Source organism: Erithacus rubecula (assembly GCF_903797595.1).
Source record: "Erithacus rubecula genome assembly, chromosome: 6".
NCBI classification, from domain to species: Eukaryota; Metazoa; Chordata; class Aves; order Passeriformes; family Muscicapidae; genus Erithacus; species Erithacus rubecula.
In genome coordinates, this window is record NC_136688.1 from 1,732,952 (window position 1) to 1,759,695 (window position 26,744).

Here is a 26,744-nt window from a genome sequence, read left to right on the forward strand (position 1 = left end):
GGGGTTTCAACCAAGCCAACAATTCCCTGCAAGGCACTCAGTGCAGAGGATTTTCTTTTATGGGGTCTTGTGACCAAGGTACTGGGCTGGGCTTCCTTCAGTTTTTTGCTCAATCACAGTTTGTGTGTCTTTCCTCCCCTTAACAGACATGAAGGTGTCTTAGGGTAAGTTTTGAGTGCTAATGTCTCAGTGATTATAAAGTGTATTTCTGTGGGGCTGACTTCTTTCATGTTGGGAAGGATGTTGAACCATGTGGCTACTATCTAGAACAGGCTGGGCTCAATGGCTTACTGCTAATTGAGTAAGTAAGATCAGAATTAGACTGCTAAACATTGCTCTAGGACAGAAGACTGGGATTACAGGGCTAAAAATTGCTTCAGAGGGGGAACTTTGGCTTTTCTGCTAAGTTGCTACCTCACAGTGCCTAAAATCCTGACCTCAGAGTCTCTGATCATGGTCAAGGGTCCAGCTCTCTGCATGCTTGAGCTACTGGTGTTGGTGGGTTTCCTAAGCCCAGAATCACGTTTCCAGGCTGCTTTGATGGAAAACATGTTGCTGGCACACGTGTATTGCAAAAGATTGGGATGTCAACATAGCATTGAGGGTTGTTGCTCTTATCTCCATTGTATTTATTAACCTAGGTCTAACTTAAGTTCTTTCATTCTGCTGCCTTGTTTGTGCAGTTAAAAAATTGAGTGGGAGAGTGAAATGAGGGGACTTCCAGTTGGTTTGAACTGGTAGCCTTTCATCCTTTTCCAGAAAATGATCTCCAGTTTGGTTGGAGAGGAGTTTTCATTTGTATGAGCATGTTTCTTTTTTCCTGGCTCTCTAATTCTTCCCCTCACAGTCTTATTGCATGTATATTTCTGGTACTCCTTGGAATGCAGTGATTAGCTGGTACTTAGAGGAACTGTTCTATCCCACCATGGCTGGATGTATGTGGAAGCAGCAGTCATTGAGTGCAACATGCTGGATGCTGTAGTTTTGTATTTTTGTTTCTACCCATCCCTTTTTTCCTACTGGAGAGCTCTGATGTGCTTGCCAGATGGAGCTCCTAGTGACTGAGATAATGGGCTTAGCAGATACCTTCCTTTTTGTGCAGCTGGGATGTCTCCTCAAATCCAGCTGGGTCACTGTGAAAGGGTAAAGAAAGCATTCCTTCACAAGTCCTGCTTGCCATCCAGGGCCTAGTTTAGTGCTGTGGAATTGGATATGGAGGGGTTGGGACACCAGAGACTCTACAGGAGGAACTAAATCTCTGGTGGCCTGATGGAACGTTAGTCCCTCTTGCTCACTTGAGGTGTGGCTGACATTCACAGCAGAGTTGGGATCACTTAGCTGGAAAGCACCAGCTTTCCTGTTCTGGCACTTTTGCTTACTGGCTGATAATTCTTTCTCCTGTCAGGAAAAAGATGCTTACTAGAAGAGTTGTAGTGGAATATGTTTTGGAGTGGATTTATCCATAAGATCAAAACTGTCAAACTATCAGCCTTGTTTTCTTAGTTTGTTTTCACCAGCCCTGCACTGGCCAGTGCAACAGGATATTAAAAAAAAAAAAAAAGAAAAAAGTGAGGCCTTAGTCAGATGTGCATGATTTTCCTTGAATTCATAAAACATAAGTAAGAGAAGGGTAGCTCTTTGTGATGAGGGTGTGTGAGGGCCAAGACAGCAAATTTCCATGACTTCTACAACACCCCCTGTAAATAATCTCTTGGTTTGAGTTGTGTATTAGCCAGGGGAGAAACCTCTGGGAAAGCTGGGAATGAGGCTTTTCTGTGCCTAGTTTTGTAAAGAAGACAAGTTCTGGTAGCATTTCATGGTTCATTGGTCTGTCTCTCTTGTTGCAGGTGAGGCTGGTGCCAGCATTATTCGGGTGTCAAAAGAAGCCCGGAAGAGGTTCTTGGGCCCACTGCACCCCTCTTTCAACTTGGTGAAGACCATTCGGATGTCCCTGTCCAAGATGGTGCCAGATAACGGGCATGAGGTTGCAGCAGGACGTTTGGGTATTTCCCTGACACGGGTGTCTGATGGAGAAAATGTGATACTGTCAGACTTCAATTCCAAGGAGGAACTGATCCAGGTGAATGGACTCTTACTACATTGGGCTGGGCAGGAACTGCTTGCAGTTTTGTTTTGCTTTGGTCTCCAAGTGTCCTTAGCACTGGAGTATAATTGTCAGCACATGCCAGCATGGTGTTCTGAGAACAGTAATAGTTTCTGTAGGCTTTGATCTGATTCTCAGATTCTGGATCTCTTTCTCCCTCAGGCCTGTATCTGCAGCACCTTTATCCCTGTCTACTGTGGGTTGATACCTCCAACCTTGCGTGGAGTGGTAAGTAAGAGTCTAAGATAGTCCATTAAATTACATACTAATAAGAAGGTTTTGACAATACTATTGCATGCCTGCAGGCAGCATTTAACTGAAGAGCCACAAGAAATTCCCAAATAAACAACTTCCCAGCAGTGGATAGGTCTCCTTTCCACTGCTGCCTGTGGCTGACTGTAAATGTCCTGAAGACCAGTGGATTTAACATATCCATACTGCTATGTATTATGATTAGCAGGGTGTTCTTATGGCTGCATGGTACAACACTTTCCATCACTGAGGCTCCAGCTGCCTGCATGTGGAAAGAAGCTGGGCCCAGGATAAAAGTCATGAGTGTAGCCCCTGTCCCATGTGCCTGACACTTTCTGCTGGGCTTTAACTAGTGGTGTGGATACTGGCCCTCTTTTCCATGGAGTTCTTCCTGTCCTTTCTCTGAGAATAATGTTCTTCTGCACACCACAGCTTTCTTTAGATTGTGTTCAAAGCTGTCCAAGAGCAATTTATCCCTCTGTGTTTGCATGTTAGAAATGAAAATGTGCAGAGCTTCAGCTTTTCTGGATATTGCAGTCATGCTTTAAGGGTCTCCTGGTTGAGCTTGGCCTCCCTTGTACTACACAGGTTAATGTTAAAAGGCAGGGGTTTTGCAAACTGCACAGTCAAAAGTGAGAAGGGAGAACTGTTATAAAATATGTGCCCTGATTTACCTTAACTGATCTCACCAAAGTGCCTTTGTCTGTCAGAGCACAGCATCAAATCTGCTCTGATTGCTACCTGTGTCCTGAAAGTGAGGTCAGTTTTGCTCCTGCATAATATCCAACTTGGCTGCTTTTGTCTTGTGCAAGCATGTTGTTGAGGGAAATGACCTGGAGGAGATGTTCAGTGTTATCCAGCCCTTCAGAAAAGTGACAGAATCAATAATGGTTTGGTATTTGCTCAGCAACTGCAGGCAGGGCTTTTTCTCCTCAGCTAGTGGGACCATACCAGTGGCTCTTGCCTTAGATCTCTGGGGCTAATTGAGGTCAGTGTGCATCAGGAAAAAATCTCACAATTCCAAAACTGTGTACAACATCAGGGTTTCTGGAATGTGCAGCTGTCCTGGCACACTGAGGGATAACTTCTCATGGGAAAAGGTGGGGAGGAAATGTGAGATGAGGAAATTTAATTCCTACCTCTTCCCCAGAAAAGCATGGCTGTGAAGGGGGATTGCTGATGAGGTGAGAGGTTAAATTGGGTTGGTATGAGCTTGGGACATGGTTTTGAAACAGGAATGCATGGTTCCTAGCATGCCTGTGGTGACAGTATTTGCCACAGGATAAACTGACAGGCCTGGCACAAGGACTAGTTTTCAAGGCCATGTTACTGTGTGCAAGGTGCAAAATTCATATTTTGCCTTATTCCTAAATTTTTTCCATTGTTCACTTCTCTGAGGCCTGGTAGCCTCATAGAGTAGATGATGGAGATGGGCAAGGAAGTTAAAAAAACCCAACAACTTAAATATTGAGAAGTGGAAAAGTCAGTAACTGACCTGTCACACACTATAGTTGTGAATTGTCTGCAGCCTGTGGGTGAAAGAATCCCTGGCAAGGGTCACAAAGCTGATTGTCAAATCATGTAAGTGAGGTGCCCTGTGCATGGGAGGACATGATAAGGGAATTCAAGTGGGCACCCCAGTCTGTGAACCATCCCCTAAAGCTGCTCGTGCCTGCAGGCAGCTGGTGGATCCAGCCTGTGGCTTTGGGCTGTTGTGGGCTTTGCAGAGTGGTTACACTTGGGTAACTGGAGATTCAGGCAAATCCAAAGAAGTGGCAGTTGAGCTTTACAGAGGAATGTTAATCAGCATTGCTTAGAAGCAGTGGATCAGAGAGTGGAGTGTGCACGTGTACTCCTGGATTTCTATGGAATCAGAAGGCTTTGCCTGTCAGCTCTGTTGTAGTTGAGCCTTTTTTCTAATGGCATCTGTGTAGTCATGCTGCCACCCTCAGGGAAATGTGTCTTCTGCATCCTTACTGCATAACTAGTGTCATCCAGCACTAAGGCTTGCCTCCTTTTTCTTTAAACAAAGTGTATACTGCCTGCTTTGCTCTGTTCTTATCCCACTCATCCTGTTGGAATCTCATCCTTGCAAAGGGAGTCAGGCAGATGTCTCCAGCTCTAGCTGTGCCTAGTCTGGCCTCCAGTGAAGCAGTTTTGGGAAGAGGATAAAATGGAGTTTGCTGTGGTTGCTTTAGGCTTAGGGAACACTGATGCCACTCTAGGAGGGGGAGAGGGTTCAGTCGATTGTTAGCAGCTCTGTTATTGGAAAACATCTTGTGAGCAAGCTGTGTTACTGTTTCTGAGAGGGTGTATTTTGAGTTTAATCTATCCTGTCCTTCCACTTTCCTCACTGTCCAAATTCAGGTGGTGTTGGAGTCTCATAGTGCCTGTCTTGACACAGTGTTTGGTGAGCAAGGGCTGCCATGAAAATAAAATGTCCTGTGCTCTGAGTTTAGGCTGCTGTAGCCTACAACTGTAATCACAAGCTGTTTCCCATAAAGCTGTAGGCTCTATGCAAAGGTAGCCTCGAGGTTTAGTTTGCCTCCCAAGAAGGGAGTGTGCAGTCCACCCTGACCCTGTTGCATCAATGGCAGCTGGCTTGCTATAGCTGAATTTAATTGCTTTTAGCCCATGAGCCTGTCAACTGTTCCCCAGGCTCAGAGAAGCTGCTTGAAGTCTCTGTCTTGTCTACCATCCAGAGCAAGAGAAGGCAAAGTGCAAAGCACCCTCCAGGCAACACATCTGGTGTTTTCCTAGGCATTGTGCAGCAAAAGAACAATGTTGGTGGTCAGTTTGCCTGTGAGAGAAGAAGCAGGATGCAGGATAGAGCCCCTCCTCCTTCAATCAGCATTTCTGTGCTCTGCCTGGGTTTAGCCTCTAATGGCTCAGCTTCTCACCCAGTGGAGAGCTGAAAGATGTTTACAGCTGCTAGTTGTGAGGCTGCATAGCCCCTGTATCGTGATTTGTATTTGAGTAGGAAGGAAATGGATCCAGGCAGCAAATTGCAGGATCAACCCTGATACAAAATCAGTAGAACTCTTCTGTAATTGAGGTTCACAAGAGCTGGAATTGTTGCTCTGCAAAGATCCCCAGCTTTCTTTTCTTTTGGCTTGACTAACATTCTTTTCCTTTTATCTTTTGCATGTTGCTTACTCTGCTAAAACCTGTGATAGGGATCCTCTTGCTCAGCTCCTTGTGCAATTATAGTATTCAACAAATGTTTTGAGAACTTACTACTGGGGTTGCCGTTCCTGCAAGGGTAACAAAAATGTGTTTATGGTACTGAAGTACAGAACATTCTCTTGATAAGAAGGTGCCTGTTAAGAGCAAAACCCAAGTCCCTTGTGCTCTGTTATCACACCACAGCAAGTTGATTCCCAATGTATATGCATGTGTTGGGATTGCCTCTCAATAAGTCTGCTAGAAACAAGTCAGCTGGTTTTACTCAAAGGTAACAAACCTTCTGCCAGTGGGGACTTGTGTCTGAGCTTATTCATTTTAAATACAAGTGAAAAATGGCACAATGTCACAGCGTGATAGCTTAGATCAGTGCTAATTTGCACTGCAGGTGGTTATTGGTGTGTATTATTATTTAATTGGACAGCAGTCAGACCTCATAGGAGATGTAAGTCAGCAGTCACACAAGTGAATGTGCCTTTCTTGTTGAACACTTAAGAGCACCGCACTCAACCAAGAAAAAGCACACAGCAAAAGGAGTTGCTATAAACAACACAGCTGTGCTGTCACTAGTTTTTGCTCCTCCAGTGCTGGTGGATGTATTCCATTCTCTTCCCAAGTTGTTGGCACAAGCAGGAGAGGAGACACAGAGTAAAAAAGCTCCTTGATCAGTTGCGAGAATGAAGATTGCCGCATTTGTCTTGATTTCAGAGATATGTTGATGGAGGGATTTCTGACAATTTGCCCCAATATGAGCTGAAGAACACAATCACGGTGTCTCCTTTCTCGGGAGAGAGCGATATCTGCCCACGGGACAGTTCCACAAACATGCATGAGCTGAGAGTCACCAATACAAGCATCCAGTTCAACCTTCGCAACCTCTACCGCCTCTCAAAGGCCCTGTTTCCTCCAGAGCCACAGGTGAGTTTCCTGGCCACACCACAACTTGGGGACCACAGATCTCAGGCACTGGCTATACTGTGTGCACTTTGGCAGAATATTCCAGACACTGTTAGTTTTGTATCTTGTGCTTTGGCTTTAATCCTGACATTATCAACCCAGTGACTCGCTAAACCTTGAGCACCTGCACAAGGGTTTGTCTTCTTTTCCTACTTGAGCATCTGGAATGTAAGTGGTAGCAGTTGCTTGGAAAGTATTCCCATGTTGCTCTCTCTAGAGTACTCTTTGCCTGGAAATCAGGCTCACTGTAAACAAAAATGTTTTGGCCATCAGAACCAATGTGCACTTCGGTGTTTTAAGGTACAAATGGAGCTGCCAGTATGAAGCACTGCAAACTTTGTGTACTTCTGATACGATGCAAGTGGCAGATAGCCCTGACATTTGGATGTAATAAGCATGCATTCATGTGTTGAATTACTTGGGCAAGTTTCTTCCCTACCCTCCCCTCGTCTAGTCGTAGCTGGCTTTATCTGTAAACACAATGGCCCTTTCTGGAATCTGCAGGGAAGTATTCTGGGCTAATTGTCAGAGTGACTTCCTGAAGGCTGCCCATTGCCCCATCTACAGCTGATGCTGCTATGAGGTAGCTGCAACTCTGTGCCCACACTTAGGTGGGATTCTAGGCGTCCCTTCCAATCTAGATTGTCCTGTGATTCCCATAGCCAATATGTTGATGCTATACCTCCCATTCCTGCTCAAAGCCTGACCAAGGCTGGCGAGAATGAGACTTGTTCTTGGGATAGCCAAAGAGTCAGGAGAATGCCTCTGAAGCCAGCATTATGATAGATGTTTGCTCAGCCAGTTTCCACATGGAACTTTCCTTCCTCTGCCCACAGGTGCTGCGGGATATGTGCAAGCAGGGCTATCGAGATGCACTGCACTTCCTGAAGAAGAATGGTAAGGCACTGGCTATTTGTAGGGTGCACTGACTTGCCTGTTCTGTGCCATGCTTGGTGCCTTGGCTTTGAGAGTAGTTGATGGTGCACATGAAAGGAGGAAGGAGAGAACTGAACTGATCTGAGCCTCAGATACTAGGGTATGGAATTCTCAGTAAAACTGCTTGAGCACTTCAGGAAGGAGAGGTGACCTTTGCACTTACCAACACAGTTGCTGGGCAGGAGTGTCTTTTGGACCTCCTGCAGACACCGTGCTGCTCCCCATGTGCAGCTGGGTCTGTGTGGTGCTGCCCTCAGAGCCCCTGTGCCGGGCACATGGGCGCTGCTCTCCTGCCTCCATCCGCTGCAGCGCTGGGTGTGCACTTGCTGCCACCTTGTGTCCATGGACAGTGATGTGGACTAGGATAACTGGGATTGCACTCAAGAGGGAAATCTTACCTGCAAGATGGGTGCCTGGCAGATTATAGTAACAAAACTTTGCAAAACAACACCCTGTGGAGCTTAAAGGGGAAATGTGAGAACTACTGATGGGGAAGGAGAGAATGAATTTAAACCAGCAAGGTTTGTATCTCCTTGTGGTAAGTCTTACAAGAGGTGTAAGCTAAAGAGTCTGGGCATGACCTCAGCCTGAGGGGGGAGTTAGGGTGAAGCAAAGACTTACACTCTAAAGGCCAGGCAGGGCAGCTGGTTTGTGTCATCCTTACAGTACAACTTCTCTTCTCAGGTCTCCTTCATCGTCCAAGTCCTGCCCGTCCTCTCCTTGCCATAGAAGCACCACCAGAAGAGAAGAAAGAGGAAGAAACAGAAGCTGAGGACCAACTAGAGGACAACACTGCGCTTGCTGTTGTTGAAGAGCACATCTTTGAACACTTGCCTCCCAGACTGAACCAAGGTATGATTCGAAGGGAGAGATCACAGGGAATCTTCCTGCGCTGGTCTCCCTCAGATTACTGGGATGTGCTATTTTGTATAGTTGGGGTTGGTCATGCCCAGGGATTGAAATTTCACCTGCTGAGGATTAGATGGATTGAGGGTCTCAGATAAAGTTGTGGCTTACACTGTGGAGGCTGGACTGGGAGAGATTGATTCATTTGACAGTGTTCTGCATGGTAAGGAGAAGAGGGGGTCTTGCTGCTCACTCCTTTGGAGTCTGATAAAGCTGAAAGCTGCTGGTTTTAGCTGTGCTCAGGGAATTACTTACCTGAGCAACACTTCCTAAGAATTGGGAGGTAGCTGCTTCAGGCTGAGTAACTTCTGAGGTATGACAAGAAAAGAGAGTCCCCCTGGGGATATTCAACCATGTTTTCTTGTGCCTTCAGCTCTCCTGGAAGCTTGTGCTGAAAGAAGAAGTTTCTTGACTGGCCTCAGCAACATGCTGCCTGTGCGTGTGGCCACGGCCATGATGGTCCCCTACATGCTGCCTCTGGAGTCTGCAGTTTCCTTCACTGTCAGGTAAGCCTTGGGCTGATCCCTCAGTGGTGCTTTTCCAGTGCAGACAAGTGTTTGATGTAGCTGTGGTGTTTGAATGGACAGAGAGTGAGATTCTCTCTAATTCTGCACTACTGGTGTTCCTGGGAAAGGAGCTCCTGACAATGAGCAGACATGAATTAAAAAAACAACCAAACACACCCCCACAAAATCAGAAAAATCAAGAACCCAAAATGTTTCCTATCTTCCTATGTCATTTAGTTACAGGCTCTACTTCCAGCTTGAAGGAAGATTGCTGTGTGCTAGTACTTGCCTCAGAAAATAGTGGTAAATCTTTGAGCCTTGAGAGACTTTGGAACTGGTGTTCTTTTCATCATATTCCCTTGTGTGGCCCAGCTAATGGTTGTCTCCTGTCTCTTTACAGGTTGCTGGAATGGCTCCCAGATATCCCTGAGGATATAAGATGGATGAGGGAGCAGATGACAGAAATCTGCAGCTATCTTGTGAAGAAAGCCAAGAAGAAACTGGGCAGCCATCTTTCAGCCAGGTATGGCTGCTTTTCTTCACAGCACTGTTCTGGAGGAGCCCTTTGTTTCCCCTTACACCCTTGAATTCTAAAGACTATTCCACTGGAGCAGAGCAAATATGGCATCAATTGAAGGCTGAAATGCAAATCTAGTCCATGGTTTTTTGGTTTCCTTAACTGTTGGATAGACTCAGCACATGGTCCCCTTCCTTTTTCCCATTATAGGGCAGACTCTGTATATCTGTCACTATAGCAGTAAGTTAGAAGATGCAAGTCTGATTAAAACAGTATGCTAGTTTATTTCAGTAGGAGTAAGGGAGTCCCAGCTGTGATTTGAACCTAGTACAAAGGTGTGACTCTTTCCCAAAGTAATTCATGGTCTGAATAACTAAGAGATGTGAGGGGGGGAAATGTGCACACAGCGACTTCTCACTAAAATTGTGTAGTCAATTTAGTGCAAAACAGGACTGTGGTACTGGAGCTCTAGTCTGGTGACCTCAAGTCTTCCCATGTACTGAGTCTTTGTGTGCATTTGCCTTTCAGGCTTTACTACCACCTCGAGCTCGGAGGGCCCCAGAAGCTGCCAATTTCTCCCCCGCCCCCTTGTGGTGAAGCACTGCCCATGTGGATTAGGAGCAACCGCTCGGTTTCTGATGTCATGATGAAGTGGGAGGAGTACCAGCGCCAGCTCATGCTGGGCTTGCTCTGCATCAACGTGGACATGCAAGCCTCCCTCTTCCCTCGGGAGGGGTTTCAGTTAAAGCTTCCACCTCTAGACTGTGCAAAAGAGTGCCTGCCACTCTTCTGAGCCTGCTGCTGTGAGGGGATGAGGGTGGGTGGGAGGGGTATGGACATAGGGTGGGACCAGTCTCATCCCTCAGCAGCAGGCTGCCCCCTGCTCCTGAATGTTGCAAAGGGGATTTCCCCAGGATGGAGACTGTTGGAATTGACTGTAGCCATTTGTTGCCCACTGGGCCAAGCAAGGGACCTTTGTGTTCACACACACAGGCTGATTCCTTGCTCTAGACTTGTGGTGAGGCCTGGCCATTGCCTGTGGCCAGGCTGATGCTGACCCAGCTGGGCTCTCCCAGATAGTGCACTTTGAATTGCCACTGGCGTTTTACCGCCAAATAACCAGGATGTAGATGATGCTCTCAAGTTCATACAGCTTTACCTCCCTTGGTTTTTCAGAGCATGTGTCTTGATTCCTCTCCTTAAATCATCTGACAACCCTTAGCTCTCTGTGCTACTGAAAGATGAAGTAGCCTTTTGCCAAACCAATTTTTCTTATGGCTTTCAAATCTCTTCCTGGCTTTTTTCTTTGCTGAAACCATGTCCTTTCCTCTCTCCCTGAATTGCATCCACACTGGAAACCAGAGCTGGTCCTGCAGCAGACTACAGTGGAACTGCAGAAGTGTAGAAAAGTTACATGTTTTCCCTGATTCATGTTGCCCTCATCACTCCATTTTTGATTGGGGTCTTCAGGGAACTGCTGTGACTTGAACTCTGAGTGTTAAGTGATTGAGCTTATTTAAAGAAGTAATTTTGATAGATTTTTTTTTTTTCCAGGGATACATGTTGAATTTGAGGCCCTATTCCTGACTCTGTGAATGGAATTGGTGTGGGGTTGCCCTGAAAAAAGCTCAGCCTGGCTATCTCAGGATCAGCTTAGCAGCTGAAGCAGTATAAAGTGCTTTTAGGAAGATGAGAATTGTGCAGGGCATGTTATTTTTGAGAGGCTTGTGGTGTAGTGTCACAGCAAGTGCTGGGGAAGTGGCTGCCTTTAACAGGGGTCAGTCAGACTTTGCTTCTTAAGGGGCAAATTAAGAGGCAAATTCCAAGTGGGCGATATAGAATGGATCTCCTGCCAAACTGAGACTTCTGTCTCTCTTTTATTCAGAAAGTTTGGTTGTTGAGGCTTTGGAGTGAGAAGGGTTTAGGCTTGTAGCTACACCAGCATCACAGTTTGCCTGTCTGGTGTTGCAGCTCATGGGTCCTGTTCTGCAGCCAGCAGTAGCAGGAGCATGGGAGGTGAAGACTGTTGATGCACATGCAGGCACTTGGAACTGTCTCCTCTTTGTCTTGCCCTTTAAAAGACCAGAGCTAGTGGGTCTGTGGCAGAGCAGGACTCTGCCTTGAGGCACTGCCTTCTCAGTGGTGATCTGGTTGTGGCTTTGTGTGAGAAGCATGAACTCCCTGTTCTTCACAGGGTGAGACATGGCTTCCTGTGGGGTTTGCATGGACTTCAGCTTAGGTCTTCACACTCTGACAAACCCAGCTCCTGGTATCTTTTTCTGCTGCCTGTCTTGCTACATGAGGCATCTTCTACCTATCCTAGCACAGTGTGCAATGGCCAAAGCAAACATGCTGTCTTTGCTGGGGAGCAGGACAGGGTATCTGAAGCTGATTTTGTAGCCTATACGTGGAGTAGTGATTTTTAATAGACTCTGTTTTGCACCTTAGATTTAGAAAGGGAAAATAAGCCCAGAAGTTGTGCTAATAACTGGACAAAGTAGTAAATCTTCATGAGCAGTGTGGGTGACAGGATGGGTGCCGTTTCCTACGAGCACAGTTGTGCACTGGGCATGGGTTTGGTGTTTGTGTGGAGACTGATCAACATCAGGACTTTCCTGCAGTGGCTGTGCCAAGCTGGGAGGCTATGGAGTGGGCCTCTGCCCAGGAGATGCTAGCACAAGAATGAACTTGTGACTTAGATTGTCACCCCACTGCCCTTGCTGAATGTAACTTACCTAACACAAGGGCCTGTGTAGCTTAAAAAGCAGGCCTGCACTTAAGCAGTCAGTTTTAGTCTTAAGCTTTGCATAATTTAGTCAGGGAACAGGGAAGTTACTACAGGAAGAGAAAAAATTGGAGGATTCTGAAATCAGAATAGAACATTCAATTACAAAACAAGTCAATCTAGTGATTGTTTAAAGCCCACAGAAAAAAATGCTAGATGCTTGTGGAAGTGAACCAGCAACAAGCTACTGTCACTTAGTGGGAGCAGGATGAATTTGTTGAAAACTGGAACTGAGAAAAGGTGTTCACTTTGTGGTTTGGTATGGGATTTCTTCCACTGTTTTGGACTACCTTTTTGGGGGGAATGGCACATGCACAGCTACTTAGATTGCTAAATGCATATCTCTTGTCCCTAGTGCACACAGAGCAATTGGCAAGAACATAGAGCTGTTTAGTGGCAACAAATTAAGGCATTTTATCCAGAAGCAAAGCATCTGAGAGGGGCAGAACTGCATAAAGAAAATCTTGTGTTTAGAAGCTGCTGCCGTTTTGATTCTGCCTCTTTTTTTTTTTTTTTTGAGTTAATATATGGGTGGAGAAAATGATGGAAATGTTTTTTTTATCCCTTCTTCCTGGACTGGTAAAACCACTGAGTGATTATGTAAACCACTAAACTATTGAAACAAAATACTCTTGGCAACAGAGCATGCTAAGAAGTTGCACCTTGGCACCCTTATCCCTTGCCTTTTGCATCAGAACTGACTGATCTGGTGCTGACTGGGCTGATGCCACTGTCTTCTACTGCTCTGATCCAGAAGGCTTGGGGATTCTGGTTCATGCATTTCAAGAGACCAACAGCTGTGCCTGGTAAAAGGCCCTAGTTTTGTTCTGTGTTTCACCTCATCTGTAGTTTAATTTATTATATTAACTTCTCAATGAGAAACTTTTGTACACTTCAAAATATAACCACAAATCAAAGCCTGGCTTTAAAAATAAAGGTCTAACTCTTCACAAGGAAATTCCTGTTTTTTCTATGCTAATTTGCAGGGTGTGAACACATACTGGGAAAATACCACTCTGTATTAACCCTTTCTTTCCCTGTTTTTATTCCCCAAGTGTTAGAACGGCCACTGTGTGATAGCTTGTTAGCTTTATAGATTTGAGCCCTGATAAAGGAACTGCAGATCTGTTAAAATACCTCAAACTATCCTCATTTTTCTTTTGAAAAGTTTCACCCATTTGCTTGAAATTCTTGCTGCTCATCTGTCACAGATAGCAAAGGACAAATGAATTAAGGAAGATCACTTTTCCCACTGATATAGAAAAAGGGCTGTGTCAGCTTGTGAATAGCTTTTTGTTATGCAGTGCTGCCTTCTCTAGATGAGACCCCAGTGTTTTTTGAAATCTCTGGATTGGTTATGGAGGGGTTTATTACAATAGTGCTCACTGGAACTGTTCAGCCCCTTGTTCTGTGTGTACCTCATGGCATGCAAAGTTATATTCTGGGCAGCCATTGCTGATTTACCCTCACTTGACAAGTCCATAGGAGTAAGGTCATCTGTGGCAGGCACTCCTTCTTCTCCAAAATGTGTGTGGCTGGGCAGCCCAGCAAGGCCTGTCCACTCTCTAGGGTAGGGTGAATGAGAGGTCAGGTTTCTGGCTTAAAAATTCATCTTATAGTCCATGTCCAATGGACTTACAGCATTCATTGGATTCCTGCAGGAGTCCCAACCCTTGCCATTTCCAATGTTTCACATAAAGGGTCTGTGCATCCAGGAATCCACTTTTTTTCTTCTTCCTGTATTATTACTTGCTGCTTTTAACAAGGCTAATGGTGACCTTGTTGTGCATCTAACCAGCACCTAACCTGTACAACACTGTGTTGTTTTGTGTACAACAGTCTGTGCCTATGGCACACTCTGTAACCCACAATTAGTGTGTAGTATAATTGGTTTGGTTTGCTGCCTGCCCTACTGCTAATATTGATGCAAGCTGATTTTCAAGGGATAGGAGAAAATACTGACCACTATGTGTAGAACCTAGGAATTGTTTTCTCATGGCTTCTTGGCAGACTGTGTACCTGCAATACTCAGACCAGAGAATAAAAGAGAATCTGCTGTCTGCCAGCACTGGGGTGCTTCTAGTACTTCTATATTCCCCAGTGGTTTTATTAATCTATAAAAAATTGTCTAGTAATTCACTACTTCCCTGGAGAAGAGAACTCTCACTTTCACCAAAGTGGTTGTGGGAGAAATACCTGAAACTGTGTGTTTATTCCTTAGGGGGGTCCATTTCTGCTAAACATAAGCTGAATGTGCTGGGTGGCAGGGCAGCCAAAGTCAGAGGGCCTTGCCAACAGTTTTCTCAAGCTTTGTTTCTGTCTTCTTAAATCAGTGGGAGAATGGATCACCTCACCTGGCTGCCATGTCAGCCAGCTTGTTTGTGCCAAACACACTGTGCCTTTACAGTGGGCTCTGGCCTGCTGTCCCTCTGGTGTCTGCACTCCTCTGACTGCAGCAGGACTCACTCCCCCTTTGTGTCCCTCATTCCCTTACCTGCTGGTGGGACATTGCTCCTTTTCCAGCCTGCAGGTTCCACTGGGACAGCCCCTAACTGCACCCATCTCACTCTGTGGATCCAGACCAGCCCTCCTGCATAGGGAGAATGAAACTTTAGTTCCAAACAGAAGACTTGGAAATGTAACTTTGAAATAAATACCTCTCATTTCTGGGGTTTTCTCTTGTTCTTGAAAACAGCATCTAAAGCTCAAAGAGCTTTGAGTGTCCCGGGACTCCACTGATGCCACTGAGTTTGAGAAGACCCTTAAACACAACACATGTGGAGATCCTGTGGAAATTACTGGTGTCAGAGCAGCAACTAGACCAGCAATAGCATACACAAGTTACGTATTTATGTGGCAATGTCACTAAGTAGTGTTCACAGTCACTTTAAAAGTTCAGTATTAAAATATTGATGCTTTTTTTCCCTCCTGTTTCTATTTTCTAATGTTTTGCTGAAGAAAATGTAACTATTTATTTTGGCAGAAATATATCTTCTAATAAAAACTTTCTCAATATATTTACCTGGCTCTGCTTCTCTTGCTGTTTAAATTATTAAATATTTATATTTTATTAAATATTTTTAGGAGGTGCTGGATGATGTGGGTTTGTTTTGCTAGGCCCAAGCCCATGCAAGTTCCTCTCAGGGTCAACATTTACCAGTACACAATAAAGGGGGCGTTGATCTCGAGGTGGAAAAGCGGGGTGCATTTTGATCCAGTTCTGATTTATTCAAGCCTAAATGCCCCAAATTTGTTGGACTCGGGTTTCCATGAGAAATTAAGCACCCTCTTGTGGGAATAGCAGGTGTTTGGCACCTGTGAAAAGATTAGTAAGAAGTTACTCATAAATTTGAAGCTTCTCCGTTACAGGAGCGCCTCTTGAGGAAACTGACCCGTCATTCTGGAGTCTGTTTCCTTGCTGCTGCAATAGATGGCACTGGCTGTGGGCACGGAGTGTCCCGGAGCAGGGACAGGAGCCTCGCACGGGCTGGGCTGGGCGCTGCAGAGCTCGGGCTCCGCTGTCCAGGCTTCAGACAGCTGGAAACTTTAAGAAGAGACTTTGTTATGTGCTGACATGTGATGGGGACCAGTGCTGTAATTGGCATTACAGGATGCCGCTGGTAAAGCAAAATAGCAAAACCGGCGGCCCGGTGCTGTTAATCAGTGGAGGGGATCCTTCTCCCGGGCGGCTCCGCCGGGGGAGTGGCTGTGAGCGGGGCTGGGTGCGCGGCTCGCCGGCCCCTGGGGGTGCTGGTGCTCCGCTGATCCCGGGGCAGGAGCGGCCCGGTTCGGCCCGGCCCGGCTCCCGGTGCCGCCCGCCCGGAGGGCCCGGCCCGGCCGCGGCCCCGCTCATTTCCGGCCGGGGCCGCCCGGCGCCAGCGGCGGCTCCGCTCCCGTCAGGGCGGCCGCAGGTGCCGCGGGTCCCGGGCCGGGTAAGCGCTGTGAGGGGAGTCCGGGGCGGCAGCGGGGCGAGGGGCGGTGCTGCGGGCCGGTGCCGGGGCCGTCCCCGGGGCAGCTGCCGGCTCTGCCCGGCCGGGAGCCGCAGCCGAGGTGTTGGGGAGCGGCTGCCCCAGCGAGGGCCCCGCCGGGCCGCGCTGCCGCCCGCGGCTGTGGGCAGAGGGCGGCGGAGAGCGGCGGGCCCTGGGGCTGCGGGATCCACCGCCACACACCTGCCACGTCCCGGCTGTCGGGGTCTCTGCCGGTGCCGGACGGGTCCGGAGCATCCACGTTCCTGTGCGACGCCGCCTTCTCCCGCACAGGCGCTCCCGAGGCGGAGCTGCGGCCGTGCCCTGGTGGGGACAGGCGGGGGAGCGCTGCTTCTTTCGCCGTCTCTCCTCCTCTGTCGCTGTGCAGTCCGCAGACTCCTTTGGTATAAGGTCACGGAACTTCGGTCTTTCTTGTTGAACCTGAGTGGAGACTTTGGTATTTTCTCTTTTCCTTTTTCCAACATCGTTTGTTCTATTCTTTCTTGCCGTGGTCCAGGTGCAGATGACACTGCACCATATAAAAATGCTGCAGGTTCCTACAGTGCTGCTTCTCCTTCTCTGGAACGAAAAAAATACCGGAGCTTTCCCTCTCCTAAGATTGCAGATTCTTTCTCTTTAATATCTCGCACTGACGGGATGCACTTCAGTGAACTTGTGTGTTGAACCTGAGTCCTTCCTGTAGGATTTCCTGAAAACAGCTGAGGGGAAAAGAAGTTAGCCTCAGACACAGGGAGATGGCTGTGCTAGGAATATCCTGAGGAGGCAGGGTAATCCAAACACAGCTTGCTTGTTTAGTCCTGATCTCTTGGGTTCTTGCTTATTCTGATGGTTGTTCTGCATCAGAGGGGCTCAGAAAACCTTAATTTCTAGCTTTGCCTTTTGTAGGCTCAAGGGCAATTGTAAATTATTTTAAATGTTCTAGAGCTACATTTATTTCTGAGGGTCATCTAACTAGCTGTATGTAGATTAATATTATATACATATACCTCTCTTGAGGGGTATGGAAATTGCTTTTCTTGATTAAACAGATATTCAGTTTGGTCTGTCCTTTCACTGGCCGGTTCAGGTATTCCAGAGGAGGTTCTGAAAAGCTGTGGTAGAAGAATCCTCTTTGCCAGGATATCCTGCACCACAGAGAGTGATGTGAAGCCTGAGTTATAAAATTTTAGAATCCTTCATAAAATGATATAAAATGCTTTTGAAGCTAACTTGGTGGGCAAAAAAACATTCTCATTCCCTGGAGCATCACTCTTCTCCTGGCTTTTTGTGACAAGCTACAGTGGGGAGTATGAACTATTCAGTTGGAAAGTGTGCTTGGTTGTTTTGTCACCATCAGATAGGAGAATTTCTCCCTCACACCCCAATTTGATGCATCTGCTGAATCGAGAGCCTCCTGTCTACTGACCTGAAGATGGTTCTGCAAAGGAGGGCTCCACATGGGGCTGTCTTCAGCACACAGACAGTGCTGGGGAACTGCTGCTCCTCGTGACTTTGCCAGGCAGCCTCAGAAAATTAACTGATGGGATGAGGACAATTGACAGCGACAGAAATCACATGGGCTCAGCTGCATGCACAATGCTCTTCATGGTCAGAGAGCTTTAGGGAAATCGATTCCTATGTACAGAAAACCAGGTTTGTTTTTGTAATGCAGCTAACTCGCTGTCTAAATATTTTTGATTTCATAAGGCTGCTCTGGGGACTGAATCCTCACTCTTCTCCTCCCCTGCTTGCAGGAGCTCCTCTTGGATTGAGGGACAGTGACGAGAAACTTCAGCTGTAACAAATGTGTCATCTTCCACTGAGTGGATCAGTGTCTCCCTCCTTCCTGCCAGATGCCTTGGCTCGCTGTCCCTGTAAAGTCTGAGAGGGAAATACTTGGTTTACTCTGTACAGTCTGTCTCTCATGATTCATTTGTTGTCCTACCAGAACAGCAGAATTGCAACGATTAGTAAGAGCTTCTGTCCTTTGTCACTGTGTATCCTTGGAGGTACCCATATTCCAGCAGCTTAAAGGGGAGATGTTGTGGATGTCCTCAGTGACCCTCTGAATATTTTCCTGGCAATGTTCTCTTTTCCTCATCCTGCACCCGAGACTTTTTTGGCTGATGCTGAAAAGAATTTCCCTGCACATGGCCCTAATGCACATTTAGCTAAGCAAACCTGACCTCTGCAGCTGTGCAAGCAGCTCTGGGGTGTATCTACTAAGTATTCCCATGGGCTTCTGCTGTGTCAAGGAGCAGCATGTGCTCCTCTCTGCCATATGATCATAAATTTTGCCAACCCTAAGACTTTGAATGCTACCAGCCACACATTAAAAAAACCAAACCATGGAATGACATCATTTTTTTTCTTTTAAATCATGTTCTTAATTCTCTTTTACCTGCTAATTTCTGATTGTCTTGGAGATTTCTGCATGTTTGTATAAGCTGTCAGGAATGCTTGAATCTCAGTATTTCACCTGACTGCAGGACCACCTTGGTGTCTCAAGTGGGATAGTAAATGTGGTGAGCTTTGGGAGAAAACAACACCCAATGTAGTTGTGGGTTGTGGTACTTTGGATTTTCAAATAAAGCCATGCTGGGCTTTCCTGTGCTTAGCTCAAGTTGAGGTAATATGGCTGGGAAGCCCTGTGGACTTCTTAACCAAATGTTTTTCTCTTAACCTTGTGTGACAGAGCACTAAAGCAGCAACAAATGGTGTCTTGTGTTCTCAGAGACTGTGGCTTTAATCATAGGTTTGTTTTGGAGGAAATGAGATATGGTGCAAGGCTTTGGAACGGTGCAGTGTTCTTATCTGCTTGGCATAACTGGAAGAAAATCTGTCAAGTAAAAAGAGTGAGAGCAAGGAGGCTTGTAACATCTCTGCTTTCTATCCAGTGAAGTGTGGATTGCAGTTAATTTAGCAGAGATGTCATCTGAAGGAGGAGCTCTTGCCTCTGCTTCTGTACCTTCAGTCTCTGCTGGTACGAGACTGTATCACTCTTCTGCACCAGTTACTGCCCCATCTCTATGGGACTGCCTGGCTCAGAAGGATGCCTGAGGATTACACATACCTGGAAACCCTGCAGGAGAGGCTTGTGTTGTTTTGGGGATGGCAGGAGAGCTCTGTAAATGTGCCTGGGAGCCGTGAGCCTCCTGAGATTTGCTGTGGTGCTCCAGCACTGTGTGGGCTTGGGGCTGGCTTGAGCTTGTGTTGTTGGCAAGATCCTGGCAGATGTAAAGGTGTCCCTGCTCACAGCAGGTGATGGATTTATCAGGGGCTGAGGCAACCTGTGCTTCTGGAGAGATGAGACTATGAATAAAGGGAAAGCTTTGAAGATTTGTCCTACAGCTTTTTGAAAGAGTTAGTCTTTAGCGTATGTGCTGGGTGAAAGTAAAGCAGTGCAGTGAAGGCTTGAAAAAAGCCTAATTATTGTAACTGTCCAATAAAGCTGTTCTATCTACTTGTTTATTGCTTCCTACTTCAAGCTCCCCCAATGAATAACAGGCAGGATATCTGCAGACCTTTGGAAGGGTAGCCACGTGGTGCTAAAAATAAAGTCAAAGAATGTCTAAATGTGTCATTTAGGCTATGGAAAGCAAATCCTTTGGGAAAATTTCAGCTATGTTTGGATATAATTATGTGAGTCAAGCCTCTGGAAAAGGAGACAAAAAACTTGCAGGCTAGCTGAGCATGTGGGAGCTGTGCAGAGGTGCAAGTGCAGGGAGGCAGATCTAACACATCCTACAGGAACTTGGTGGCCTTTGCTGTTACAGTAGCTGAATTCCTCTACCTTTCATTCAGCATAACATTTGTAAGAGTAATCCTTTTATCTGCCTCGTTTTCCCCTCTTCTTCCCTCTGGAAAATGAAGAGGAGGAAACCAAGCTCATCTCCAGCTGGGAATTGAAGTGATAGGTGACCTATACGTTGACAGCATGACAGATGTTGAAGTCTTATCTTCTGGCAAGTTCTAGTGGGGCTGTATTGTTTCTGGGGAAGGTGAGCTCTGTGCCTATGCCAGCACCTGAGCTGGAGGAGGGATGAGAATTGTTCACATTGCTGAGCCTTATTTTCCTCACAGCCCTAGTTTGTGGACTAAGTGCCCATTTTTTATGGGGTGGGACAGGCAGGCCAGCAGAGCCATGCAGCTCTGGGGTGGATTGCTGCAGGCTGAAGCTCCTGGCCCCTGCCCAGCTCCCAGCCTCGGCAGGTGCTGAGCTGCTGAGCTTTGCCCAAGAAGAAAGACAAGCGTCATCATTGCTTAGATAAGATAAAGCATGACCAAAACCTTGTTACCCTTGGCAGGTGTGGCTAGATGCTGACTGGAATTTGTGCAGCTCAGAGGAATAGCCAGGCTCTTCAGCTGCAGGGAGGGTGACAAAGTCTCTTTAAAACCTGGAGACTCGATGCTGGAGCCCAACGGGGAAGGTGAGTTCAAGGGTCTGAGGGGTGTGAGTGAAGGAACAGCCAGCCAGTAACCCTGTGGGCAGAAGGACATCTGCTGTGTGTCCCTGTGCCTGTGTCCTGTGCAGGCTCTGGTGTGGATATTGCCCCATGGCAGTTCCTCAGCTTGGTGCCCTCTGAGCAGGGCTGAGAACCTCTTCAGCAGCAGTGTCTCTCTCCTTTGGTTTTTGAAGTTCTGAGGTATCTGTTTTCCTGAACTGTGTCCTTCTGTCTGAGATCATGGGAACCAGGAAAAAGATTCAGATTTATTGGAGAGAGAAAGGACATATGGGTGCCTACACAAATGTTTCTTCTGTTGCACACTTTTCTCCTGTGCTTGAGAACTGCCTCCTTCTTCCTTATCCTCTTTGCCTCTTTAAGAGTTTGCAAGGTGCCTGATCTACCTTTCCTTTCTTGCAGACATACAGCCAGAGGGATAATCCTCTGCTCCATAGAGGTGCTTGAACCCCTTTGATTTAATGGATTTCCTATGGCACAAAGAGTCTTTCATTTCCTATGCAAATCGGGCTGCTCAAGCCGCTAAATGCAAATGGACCACTTGTAGCTGTTCCCTCTCCAAGAGTGGTGTTGGCTTTATGCAAAGCATGGGGATGAACCCTCAGGAGCTGGGAGAGCAGAGCAATACAAGGATTTGTGTCAGAGAAAGATCAGAGTGGCTGTAGTTCACCTGATCCCAGACTTGTGGGATGATATTCCAAGCTGTCAGCATCTAATAAATGAGTGTTTATAGGAATGGATTAACACCTTCTAGTTATGGGTGGGGGGGCTTGGTTGATTTTTGTCTCACCTCTCTCCTTACCAAGGCTCTGCTGCATCCCAGCACAAATCTGAGATTTGGTGACTCAAGCCACTCTGACGCCTGGATCCCTTTCTCTGTTCAGGTTGGGCAAATAATGTTCAGTCTGTAATCATGCTTGAGAGCTCTTGCTATTGCCCTAGATATGGGGAGCTGGAGTGATGCTTAGATTGGCTTAATCCAATTCCATCTGAAAATCCACTGCTCTGAACAATAAATGTTGCGTGTGGGGGGTGGTATTCAAGTGTCTTCACTTAATCAAAAACCTTTTAAGCATTGGTAGATGAAGGCTTTTTCTTTTCAATGTGTTCCACTAAATACACAGGATGTGCAGTATGGTTGAATTAGCATTACTATGGGAACCATAAATTTTTTGTATTTCCTGACCTTTATCCATATAACACTAAGGATTCATTAATGTGCCTCCGAAGTGTGGGGTTTTGGGGGTTTTTGTTTTATAAGCTTTTTTGTTGTGGTCAGTACTAAGAGAACCTTTATAAAGAACCACAAGAGGAGATTAGAGACAGGACAGGGTACAAGGTGGAAGAGAGCAGTTTGCTCCATTTTTTGTGCTGTTCTAGCAGCATCCCAACCAAGACCATGGATCAGTGTCAAACAAGGCTTCTGTAGCAGTGGTGAACAAAATGGTGAGTAAACTCTCCTGCTTGGAGGCAGACACCTCACTTGGTATGGGTTTGTTTGGTTTTGTTGGGTTTTTTGCCACAGATGCACCATTAGAGACCCCCAGGGGATTTGGGGTCCTGCAGTTGAGGCAAAGCTGAGTCTGTGAGAAATAGAAAGGTGATTGTGCCCTATGCTAGCACAGAAACCTCCCAGATGACTCAGGGGAGCTCACTGGCCCTCTTAAATCTCTAGTAAAGACAGTTGTGATTGTTTGTAGTAGGCTTCATGTCCATTTTTTTAGTCTGGGTTTTGAAATAACCATCTTAATAGGGAAGGACCCTTCTTTGCCTTTTGCAGGCCCCATTTGCTTGTTGCTGGGAGAATGGGGCTGTTTGGAGCTCCTCTCTTTGCAGGTTTGGTGAGGTCTCTGCTGTTCAGGTATCAGCTGGAGTCCTCTCAGTGGAAATTTGGTGGAAGAGGGGGATTTACTCTCTGTAGAGAGTAGGCTTGCCTGCTCGTGACTTGTATGGCAAAGCTTGTTTCCTGAGCAAAAGAGGCATTTGGGGTAGGGGTGAGAAAGGGGTACAAAACCTTACCAGGTGATGAAGAGACAGCCTGGCAGGGTCTCAATGCTCACTTTTTTTTTCTTTCCTTTGTCACCTTTCCTGAGAAGACCTCAGGCTTAACTAGTAGGACCTGACACAGCTGAGAGCATCTTTTGTGCTGCCTGGAGACTCTGGAGCTGTCACTGAGTGACAAATCCTCATCAGCATCCCCAGCTGTCAGCAGGCAGGGATGGCTTTGGTTCCTTTTGGGGATGCTGTGGATAGAGTAGTGCTCTGTCAGTGGCAGGGTAGAGGGTGGCATTTCTGGCTGCTTTAGTGAGACAGTCCTGGGGTGTGCACCCCACCCCTGGTGGGTGTTTTATGATGCTTTTGATGCTCCTTGCCCTGTCATCTTATGCTTTGCTTCTCTTTTCCTGAGTTCTCTGTGCTTCTCTTTGTGAAACAGGTTGTCAACCTCGTAAAACTGGAGTTGAACTTGAGGCAGGATTCACAGGAGTAGTTTCCTGCCCTTGCCTGGTGGAAATTGCTTGGGGGTAAGGCAGCAAGCTAAGTGCAAGCACAGCTAGAGTTTCTCAGGGAAGGTAAGTTCAATGTGAGATGAGGGATCATCTGCTTTCTTCCCCCTTTTCCCCTCTTGCCTAAGGCAGCTCAGAAACAACCCCCTCTCCCTCGCCGCTGTGCACAAGGCAGGATTACAAGGAATTCACCTTGGCAGCTCAAGTGCAGGTTTTCTTGTGCTGCCTTCTGAGCTGAGGGCTACTAGGCTGTGTTGGAAAGGGGCTGGGATGCGTAGGGAGCAGTGCAGACCACACCTCCTGCCTTGGACCGGCTCTGATCCTCTATTTACAGTGGCAGTGTTCCTCCCCCGCTAGATTTTTTGCTGTGGAATATACTGCTGCTTCCAGGGAAGGGGAGCAACACTGGCCTGCTGCTCCAGGTATTTGGGGACACCTGCAGAGAGACAAAATGGGGTGGAGGGGAGAACTCTCTCATTTGGGCAAAGAATTATTTTAGCAGGAAGTCTGGACGAGTTTGAGTTGCTGTGTCTCAGTAGAGTTTTTCCCTAGGAATTTTCTGTTCCGACTTCCTGCTTTTGCTTTAAAGCAGCAGATTGGAGCTCACTGAGTTCAGTGGCATTGTATATCACTGCAAAAAAACAGCTGTTATTCTTGTGACAGAGGAGGAAAATTTGTTGATTGATTTTTCAAGAGCTGGGGGTGCTTAATTAATGCTTCAGTTTGGATCACTTGAGATCTTTGCAAATGTTGATTTCATGAAACTTGCTCTCAGTTCTGATGTGGTTCTGCAAGATGCTTAACTGATTCTAGTGACTTACTGATTTGAGAAACTGCTGATTTGGAGCAACAGATGAATATTAGAATGCGTGAAACTGTGATTTTTATTTTTATTTTTTTTAAGAAATGGATGTCTTGAGCTGGTCTGATTAAAAACTAAGGCTTTTCCACTGCATGCTTTCTGAAGGCAACTAGAAATTTTTCTTTGGAAGCATTTGGCAGGAAATTTACCACTGTGCCTTATGAACATAGCTATTCCCCTATTCTCCTCCACCCTATTTTGTAATCCCATGTCATTGTTCCTGCTGTGGGCTTCTCACTCAGTGACAGCTTTTGTCAAAGAGAGGAATATCCCTCCAACCCTGCAGTAATTTTACTTTGCCTAGAACAGTTGTACATGCTAAACAAAAGCACCTCTCAAACAGCATCTGCTTCCAACTTTGTTCAAATGCTCTTGTTTGCTTTAGTTGCTCTTAACTGTGCCTGGGATGCCAGGAATAGGTGCCCTTAATGTGCCAGTGTTATCCTGATGTGTGGAGGAGAAGCTCAAGGCTTGTGGCTGCTCAAAACATTCTCTAGTTTTCCATCTTATAGAAGTCCGAGGTTTTTAGCATTTTGTTGTGATTATCCCCTCTGAATGAGAAAAGGAGAGGGTATTTCTGATACCTTGTACTAGATCATGGAATTCTTGAACATAAAAACCCATCCTTTCTTTTTTTGGGATGGGGAGTGGTGGCATTTGGATTTGAGACTACCTGTGCTCCCCTCAATGGTTTGACAGCCAAGTTGTGTCTCTACTCAGGGTATGGACTTCACCCTTTTACAGTGCATAGGTTACACTGGTATTTCAGGAAAGGTTTTTGCACAGCATAGCCAACACCTCCTAAGCTTACAGGAAGGAGTGAATTTTTACCTTTATGCTCACTCTTGGCAGGTAGATCAAGAGGTGAGAGGTAACTGTGTCACACACCTGTTCACAGGGCACTTTTCCTCTCTGGGAGGCAGAGAATGGGTTAACCATCTTCTTTGAAATTGGCTTCATCCACCTTCTTTGGCTCTGTTTGTTGTTTTAACAACATTTGCAGAAAGGTCAAACTGTCCATGCATCCCTCCTGGGCAAAACAAATACAGCATCAGCTAGAGTGATACTTGTACAGGGAGCTGTGGTGCCTAGAAATCCTATCCATACCCATTCCTACTCATTAATATTTGCAAACCTTTTTTGTTTTTTAATGCATTTTGTAGGGTCAGAACAGCAAGGTACTTTTCCCATTGATTCCATTGCTAACATGTAGCCTAGAAAATATTATGGGAGTGAGATAGTGGTGTCCAGTCCTCAAAATATTGGAGGAGAACTTCTTGGGATGAGGAAAATATGCTTGAATTTCTTGCATTCCCCCAGCAGCTGTATCCAGCCCTCTGGGTAAGGAGGTTTCAGGTGCTGCTGAGAACTTGCTGGCTCAGCTGGAGAAGAAATCACTGTTTACCACATGTTTTCAGTAAACAGTGGGAATGTTTTACCAAAAAGAAGTTTTTCCTTTGGAAGGGGAAAGGAGAAAAAGGGTTGGGCAGTCTGATGTTGTGGTTTGATATTTTATCTGTGCCTGTGTGTGCTGGGAGAGCAATCTGGGGACAACATAAGGCTATGAATTTTTGGTTTTGTGAGGCTGATTTCAAGACAAAGGATCTTGATCAACAAAGGTGAGGCTCTTGCGCACTTCTCTGAGCTCACACCTGTGGTACTCCAGGTGAGGTGGCATTGTCACAAGATTTTTAGCCTTTGTACAAGGAGGACACTGTAGTGCCTGAGGAAAACTTGCAGCTGGCCAGGAGGGACTTGTGCTCAAGTCAGTGGGTGGCTGTTAGGAAATTTATTGAAGAAGTGGCAAAACAAGATTGGGAATCACCTGGAGGACACCAGGAACACTTTTCTTGTTCAGCATCCTGAGGCTGGGTGGCAGAAAGTTCATCCTCCATAAAGCAACACCAGATATTTCTCTGTCTTACAATAAAGGTACTCAAGCCTAGAGAGGGTGACTGACTTAAACAGTGACTCTGCTGGGTGAGTGGGCATACATAACAGCAGCCCAGGAGGGACCCTGCTGAGGGTGACAAGGTGTGAGGCTGAGATTCAGCTTCTTATTGGAAAGGAAAATCTTTGTTCTCGTATGACATAGGCAGCTAGAATCTGAGGACTCGAAGAACCATGTGAATTTTAGCAGCCATGATGGCCAGGAGAGTTGTGAGGAGAAGCCTGGCCTTTGGCTGTTGGAGTACCAAGTCCTATTCACTAGATTTTTTGCTGGTGAAAATGTAGCAAATTCTCTGGTCCTTTTGGTCAAAGATTCCAGGTACTTGGAGGAGGGTTTCTGCATGTGAGAGAGCAGCCAGGCTAACTAGTGCTGTGTCCTACAGCAGCTAATGGCAGATACCCTGTTGTTCCCAGCATAAAAATGGGATGATACTCTCCTAGGACAGTCTTCTTGCTATTTGTGGAAAAGAGTATTTTCACCAAAACAGCTATTTTTTGCAATAGTCCTTCAGGGACAAACTCGGAGCAGAACAAAACAGCCACTTCTGCAGCTCATGAATGCCTGTGACACTCTCAGCATCTCATGTCAGTGAGATGGCACACTTGAAGGGTTTGTAGAGAAGTGCTTCCTCCTGTCTGATGTGCAAATGCCATCACCAGCTTAATCTGAGGCTCCTGGATTCTTAAAGGAGGCAGTGACTGATGAGATTTCTTCACCATCTCTGCCATTTGGGAATTGGTTACACAGGCAATTCCACAATACCCAAATTTTAGCACTTGAAGCTTTGTGTATCCTTTAGAGTATTTTACCCATTTACTTAACAAAAAGCTCTTTCTGCTTGTTGCCTTTGACA

General features: G+C 46.3%; 2 protein-coding genes across 5 annotated transcripts in view; both read left to right on the top strand.

Annotated features, from left to right (window-relative positions):
- The window catches only part of PNPLA2 (patatin like domain 2, triacylglycerol lipase), a 29,098-nt gene extending 13,935 nt beyond the window's left edge, over positions 1-15,163 (top strand). The window contains exons 2-9 of the mRNA XM_079307746.1: positions 1,848-2,080; positions 2,267-2,332; positions 6,248-6,457; positions 7,333-7,393; positions 8,117-8,284; positions 8,712-8,844; positions 9,245-9,367; positions 9,890-15,163. Coding sequence (XP_079163872.1) covers positions 1,848-2,080; positions 2,267-2,332; positions 6,248-6,457; positions 7,333-7,393; positions 8,117-8,284; positions 8,712-8,844; positions 9,245-9,367; positions 9,890-10,154 — 1,259 coding nt within the window. The 3' untranslated portion in view covers positions 10,155-15,163. The remainder of the gene's footprint in view (positions 1-1,847; positions 2,081-2,266; positions 2,333-6,247; positions 6,458-7,332; positions 7,394-8,116; positions 8,285-8,711; positions 8,845-9,244; positions 9,368-9,889) is intronic.
- A 1,383-nt stretch (positions 15,164-16,546) lies between these two features.
- CRACR2B (calcium release activated channel regulator 2B) overlaps positions 16,547-26,744 on the top strand; it is a 45,065-nt gene continuing 34,867 nt past the window's right edge. Inside the window, exon 1 of one of the 4 annotated variants that reach the window (XM_079309082.1) lies at positions 16,547-16,568. Coding sequence is in view for 1 of the 4 variants with exons in the window: in XM_079309077.1 (XP_079165203.1) it covers positions 25,504-25,559 (56 nt within the window). In the remaining 3 variants the exon portion in view is untranslated. Of the gene's footprint in view, positions 16,569-20,405; positions 20,542-23,370; positions 23,501-25,488; positions 25,560-26,744 lie in introns of those variants that run through there. The other 3 variants (XM_079309080.1, XM_079309079.1, XM_079309077.1) reach the window with 3 other exon arrangements.